At 38.3% G+C, this 7325-nt stretch overlaps 1 protein-coding gene across 1 annotated transcript; it reads right to left on the bottom strand.

Annotated features, from left to right (window-relative positions):
• LOC144657307 (BTB/POZ domain-containing protein 6-like) lies at positions 1-2729 on the bottom strand. Its single transcript, XM_078517642.1, has one exon. The coding sequence runs from the start codon at positions 2652-2654 to the stop codon at positions 1305-1307; it is 1350 nt and encodes a 449-aa protein (XP_078373768.1). The 5' UTR covers positions 2655-2729; the 3' UTR covers positions 1-1304.
• Positions 2730-7325: the final 4596 nt, after the last annotated feature.

Genomic DNA, 7325 nt, shown 5'->3' with positions numbered 1-7325 from the left:
AATAAATAACTGGGCATTCTTTTTACAAATGTAAATGTGTATATTTAGTTCACTTATACAAATTCAGAAAATTGCCCTGATGAAACCGTCGTATTTTGCAATTCTACTGCACCAGTCTTATTCGTAAAGGAAAATGTTACTCCGAATGTTCTAGATGAAGCAAGCCTCTCTCACCATACAAGGAAGGTGGGCAACTGATTAAAGCTTTAAGCCTGGTTCTCATATGATCGTCCCGATCGTCTCTGTCGCTTCAAAAAGTTTGCTTGCTCCAATCACCTCAGACTTTGCAAACGACAGAAGCGACAGAGACGATCGGGGCGATCATATGAGAACCAGCCTTTAAAAACAGTATTTGTTATGTGCTCGTTAGGCAATCGAAGGTTCAAAAACGATGTTAAAGCCGAAACCGCAGAGTTACGTTCTTTTAATTAAGTCGCTGGGATAACGGCACATACTTTGATAGGAATTGAACTTTTCGGTGGTATGACTTTTTTAATTTTATTACAAAAAAAAAGAAGTTATATGACAAAATAATTACATTACAAATATATCAAAGAACCGACATATACTACAGTACTATTTACTATAATATGTAGCTTACTTCTATATATTTTACCACCCTTTTCTTTCTATTATAATTACTTTAATGCAATAAGGTGGTAAGAATTATAATTTTTTTTTAGAAACCACAACAAAACAGTGTACTATACAAAAAATACCATTCAGCAGTGGCCAATAACCTATAACTTTCCCAGACAGTCTGTCAGACAGGTGCAAATGCCTCCCACTGAAAAGGTTGTGGCATTTCCACAGCTAAAGAACTTGCACTTGTTTTGACAGACACATACTATGGTTGCTTTGTTTGACCAAAACAGATCCCACAGTGAAGCATTTGCTATGCTCTGAAGCAGGATTGCCAAATGTAGTTTAGTTTATGATTTTTTTGCCCTATTATTGCTTTAATTACTAGTTATGATTAGTTACCATATTTTCTTAATCTATACTCAACTAAAAGAAAAAGTCACTAATTGTTCAAAGTTTGCCTCATAGACTACTTACTTATAGCTCAGTGAACCATGCAAAATTGACTTACTGTCATTGAACAACCCTTAATTCTACTTATAGGGGGCTGTTATTTATTACACAACTATTGTGACATATCACATAAAAAGACACACTCTGATTCCAGGTGTGAAGTTCTTAACATGTTCATAAAAATGTCACACAAACTTGTTAGAAAAAAATCATGAAAAATGTTCCTTTTGCAAGAAAAAGCAACTTATTACATGTATTAACTCTGTGATTTAGTTCAGTGTAAATTCAAATGTAGGAAATTGTCCATTAGCAACTTTAGTTCGTCCCCCGTTTCGCATAAAGGAAAATGCTACTCCTGCTTGTTCTACACAGGCTTGGCCATACTGCCCATACCAGGAAGGTGGACCACTGATGAAGGCTTCAAAGCAATACTTCGTCTTTCCTTCTAAAGCAATTGGAGGCTCAAATGCAACATCGAAGCCGTCATAATCACCTCCCGCTTCACTCTGCATAAGCTGAGATAGAAACTTGCCCGTTTGGTTTGCTAAAACAACGCCACTAAGATCAGTAACCTTAAGGGTGACGGAATATTCATTGTTCTCACTGCCAAATAGACCTACTGCATGCAGCTTTATGTTTTTGTCAGTACAAACAATTATCGAATCGGAAAAGCCGCGAGGATAGCTCCACCCTTTTGAATTAGTTCCATATCCAAACCTGTACATTTGATGACAGCCAGCTCTTTTGACCTGATGACAGCCAGCTCTTTTGACCTCAGAAAATTCCACTGGAGATTTCAGCACGGAATTAAAATACTTCACCACATCGAATGACTCTCTGTGGGTAAGTATGCCGCTATCAAGGACAACGTCGGCGAATTCCTTTTCTTCCATCACTGGGAAACGAATCCCTTTTACGATCCGTTCTCCAAGGATCTTTTTTTTCACAGAACCTTCTGCTGCTAGGCCTTGCTTTTCACATTCCTTTGTAGCCCAGCAATCGACAGCTTTAAACAATTTCACCTCCTTGACAGTCAACGAATCTCTCTCGACTAATTCCTCAAGCACTGATCTCTCGATTGTCACGAAACCATCTGATGTCACAGCTTCGTCTGCCTGTTTATCGATCACTTCCCAGCAACGATCCACCAGATCTTTCTCTTCGTACTTCTGTGCGTCCGGCAAGACATGAAACACGTTTGAGGCATCCAGTTGTTTTCCACGGTACTCTGTACATTTCTCAGCAAGGGAAGGAAGCATGTATTTCTTCGCCAAATACAGAACTTGCATGACATTGTCTGGGTTCAAGTTCACTTTATCGCTGTACAGGAAACGAAACAACTCCAACAGGCTCTTATACTCACAATCAGAGATATCGATAGAATCTCTCGTCTCCGCCAATTCACCGTAAAACATGGCAAAAAATACAGGGCTACTGATCGCCAACAAGAACTTGTGAGCTGGAATCTTCTTCATACTCTCACTTCCGCCTTGAGAGTCTCGAACGACAAACTTTACGTCGCTCAAGAGTTCGTTGTTGAACATGAACTTGCATCTTTCTCTGATTGTACGTCTTGTTGTCATATCCCAGTAATCTTCCCTGGCCACATCGAGAGACATGCTTCGACTAGTTCTGTAAATTCAAGTTTGATGAAACTTCAGATCTCAATCTGCTGCTTTCGTTTTCAAATGAACCGAACGAGTCACGCTAAAGTTACGCATGGAAAGTAAAGTTGGTAATGCGGGCTCAATCTCGAACCCATACCCTTGGCCGCCTCACTCGACCGTTTATATCGTTCTACGTGAGCGGCTCTCTGTTAACCAGTCTCAACTTCACCCTCACTTGTCAAATTCAGCGGCGTAGCCGGATGAAAATGCTTACCGAGGCAATAACATAAAACAATGTGATGTTTTGGCACGACGATTAGCAAAGCATGTCTAGTGTCATGAAATTAAGCCACGCGGCCCTAAATCACAGACAACTATCACAACTTTCTCGTTTCATGATGAACGTGATGGCAAAATGCTGATATTTGTATAAGTAATCGCATGATTTCGAGTGCAATTTGGGATAAATCAGCACGAGTAAATTTTTCAAAGGCTAACCAAATTGCAAGAGCCCGTAGGGCGAGTGCAATTTGTAGTCTTTGAAAAATTTACGAGTGCTGATTTATCCCAAATTGTACGAGAAAAATCATGTGATTACATTGTTAATAATACACATACAAAAATTTCACTTGAAGTGGATGACAAACAAAACGTGTTAAGTGGCTTACCTTTCCGATACGTTCTTAAACATAACGGAGTTTCCGGGCTTTGTAAAATCCAGATACCGCTATGGAATTTTCAATCTCTCTGTCATGCATTATTAGTTGCTTTTATCCTTATTCAGTTGTATTGGTTTGGCTGAAATGTCCAACTTCAACTCACCGCCGACCGGTTAGCTCAGTTGGTAGAGCGACGGACTACAGTGCGGGAGGTCTCGGGTTCGAGTCCCAGACCGGACCAACACTCAGGGTCTTAAAATAACTGAGGAGAATATGCTGCCTTTGCAATAACATCTGCAAATGGTTAGATATTCTAGTCTTTCTCGGATAAGGACGATAAACCGTAGGCCCCGTCTCCTGCATCTTCAGTGTTATGGTCAGCAGGGGACGTAAAAGAACCCACACGCTTATCGTTAAGAGTAGGGCATGGAGTTCCCGGTGTTGTGGTCTGGTCTTTGCCCGTTGTACTGTGCTTACTGTGAAATGCTCGGAGATATTAGCTGGATAAGCTACTCTTCAAATCCGAGGGTAAACAAAGTGATGATGATGATGATGATGATGATGATGATGATGATGATGATGATGATGAATCTTTCTTCTTTGCGAGCCGTCGCGTAAGAAAATCCACGATTGGTAGCTTTCAGTTGTTTCTTAAAGCCTCTCTCGTGCTGTACAAACGTCCAATTCCTAGTACTTTGATTTAAATACTTATAACTTTCGTTAAATCGATCAAACTTTTCATGAATCGTTATTTATTTGCTCGATTTTTGCTCTCTCAAACACTCCGACATCGGACGCCATTTTGTTTTGGCGCGCTTTCCGACTTTCCTGTCAATCGATTTAATTTCAACTTTCTGCACTCAATTTCAACTTTTTGCACTCAATTTCAACTTTCTGCACTGTTTGGGATTAATTGACGTGCTCTCAGCCAATGAGCATGCATAAATTTCCGTATGTATATTATTAGGTTTGCAACAAAGTAGCCTGAATTTCAGACGTCTTTCTCTGGTCGCAACAAAGTCGCTTACCTTGGAAACAACACTAATAGCCATGCATGAACGGTCATGAACGTCCTTGAACACGCAATTGTTTTAAGGTATCACGTAAAGCTATTAAGGAAAATTGGCATTTGGGTTCCAAGTGAAACCAATAAAGTATATATTTTCTGAAAGCTAATTGAATATAGATTGTAATTTTGAATTTTGTTTTGATCATATAGAGCATAAAAAGCAACGTCAGCATTTTGTTTGCAATTGTGATATTCCGCAACACAAGGATTGTTTGAGATAACGTTTATGTGATCGCCTAAACTTTTATGTGGAATTTCATCTACATATATTGGTCTAAAAACAGTGTCTCAGATTTTCTTTTCTAACTCGAGCTCATGCTCAATAAATGTTTTGTGAATTTTTAAACTTAAAGGGGGGAATAAAAACGCCCTTTTTAACTTAAAAAAAAATTGTAAAAAAATATTCATTGAGTAAGCAATGAAAAATCTGAGAAATGAATTGGGAATGCAAGCATTTCTTTTTCTTTTTTTGTAGTGCACACATTTTTGGCCGCCATATTGGTGTACCACAGTGGTACTCCAGTGTGGCGGATCTATCCTGAATTCTTGTGACACGTAACTTCAGCCTTCCAGTGTGTTCATGGCAACCAAATTATTCCAACCTTTTTTTTTCAACTTTAGGTTGCGGAAGATTTTTCCTATAGGCTCACACTTTTTGCGTGAATTGCTTGGCGCGAATTTTTGGTTTGTTTTTGCTGTGCATTTTTTTTTGGTCATTGCTGTCTACAAGTTTCTCGGAAATTTTTTGGCAACTTCGTGCACTGGGATTTTTTAGTAACTTTAATTTTGGATAAATTTTGAACAACTTTTCAAGAATAAGAATTCCGATCAACTTGTGGATCCCCAATGAAAATCGATTGAAAATACGTTAAAAAAATGTTCATATATACATTTTAAGTGTTCATATTTCAGAGAAACGGTTTCTTCGTACGTAATATTAATTTTTGAGTATCATACCGCAACCCCGCCTAAAATTCCAGTAAATTCTCAGAATTTTGAACCTGAACTCGTGGTATTCGAACGTGAATAGTGTAATGTCAACTAGTTTCTTTTATGTAACATCACTAACTAGTGAAATAAAGAAACCGCATGTACAAAATCACTGATCATGGCCTGGGTATCAAAAATAGTTGTCTGTAATATCTCGGCGGTGTATATTTCTAGCAAATTCCAGCTATCGTGCTCATGTACGCATGTGTGTCGTGCGCCTGCGAACCAAATGTAGTTGGTAGTTGAACACATCTGTTTAAACAGATTGTTTCTCTCGGCAAGCACGATAAGCACTTGACCTTTTCTTGACACTTACGCTAAATTTCTTCACGTGCTTACAAAAAACTGGCTTTTAATATAAATTTCTGGTTATAGTTATCTCTTAGTTATAAGAGCATGCCTGCAGATTTCTGGAGTTCATAGATTTCATAGCCTCCCATCTTGGTCAAATTTATAAAACGATATACTTTCATGTAGTGGTTATTTTCTTATTCTAATTGCGCTTTAACTGATCAGAGACTCTTTGAGGATACCGGTAAAAACCGTCGCAAACGAGGTTCATACTTATCGAATTAAACTAATTAATCGGATAATGGCCGTTCGGTTTGCAATACTTGACGAATATACACAATATATTAGGCTCTAAGGTCCTCTGAACAGGTAATTCCTTCAACGCCCTTCAAGCCCCTCTCAATGACTGACAGAAACAGTTAAAATTTTTGAAAAAAATGTCGGTAAGATAAAAATGGCGCAATTTGATTTAGTTTTTATAAGTTACCATTTTTATTTTCATTATCTTTAATAAGCCAAAAGTAGTTGTAGTTTTTTTGCAAATGTATAAAAGAGAAAATTGTATTGCGCTGTTATAAGAAAAATTAATTTTAAGAAATTGAGTATTGTATTGTAAGTAGTGTGTTGTAAACAATTTATTCATTAAGTAGTGTAAGCAGTGTATTGTACTGTAAGTAGAGTAAACTTTGTATAGTAAGTAATGCGTATAACCTTGTATAGTAAGAAAGTAGCGAAATGTCACTTTGTAAGAACGTTCTGTGTGTGTTTGCAAAAAAAAAAATAATAATAAAAAATAAAAAAAATACTTGACGATCACTAATAGGATTAAGTGGCAAACTGCTTGCATTTTCCCCTCTAATGATTCGAGTGGAATCGCGTCTGTTTACGTACCTTATCATTCAAAGATGGTCTTTGACAAACGGCCAAACGATTTACTGACAAGAGACCCAGCTAATTAGTGACGTCATGGTTTCCCTCTCCCGCCATATATAGATCCGGGCCATGGCCCATTCCTTCTAGACCAACTTGTTTTTTTTATATCAAGAATCTAGTAACTTAGGCAGGAGTATACAAAGAGGAAATTTAAGTCTTGCTCTTGCTCTGCTCTTAAAGTCTTGCTCTGTTTAATAATTAAGAGTTTTTTAAGGGGTATTTAACTGATGCGTAAGCTGACACAGTTTCACTAGTCCGGACTTTTTAACGAAATTTGCGAGCTGCTGTTGTTTTTCCGAAAATCGAAGCTAATGTTTCCTGGAACCCAAAAGGACATATTTCCCTCTCCAAAAACGTCAAGCATTGTATTATTTTTCCATATGACGAGTTCGCGGTGATATTTCACACTGTTTCCACTAAAGAAAATCTGCGGGGATAGCAAGTCTTCCGAACAGATAAACACCGAACCGCTCTCAATGGGGTGCCCCTACTTAGGGCGTTATACCCGAGCGTTTGGTAGAGGGTCCCCTTTATCAGTTGGCTCAAATACTATTTCGAAATGGGTCGACCTGTTCACCTGCCGGCTTTATTAATGACGTATTGACCTTACAGACGGTGGTGGGGGGGGGGGGGGGTGTTAATACGACTTTTATCGTATGCTTAAATTAACGCTCAGGTTTTTGCATTGCCTGAGGCCAACAGAAAGCATAAAACTACCTTGGATTGGCCAAGGTTTTTTAT

This window comes from Oculina patagonica, chromosome 6, assembly GCF_052425735.1.
Source record: "Oculina patagonica isolate OP01 chromosome 6, crgOcupat, whole genome shotgun sequence".
NCBI classification, from domain to species: domain Eukaryota; kingdom Metazoa; phylum Cnidaria; class Anthozoa; order Scleractinia; family Oculinidae; genus Oculina; species Oculina patagonica.
The sequence above is the reverse complement of the archived record's forward strand: the minus strand, read 5'-3'. Positions and strand labels throughout refer to the sequence as shown.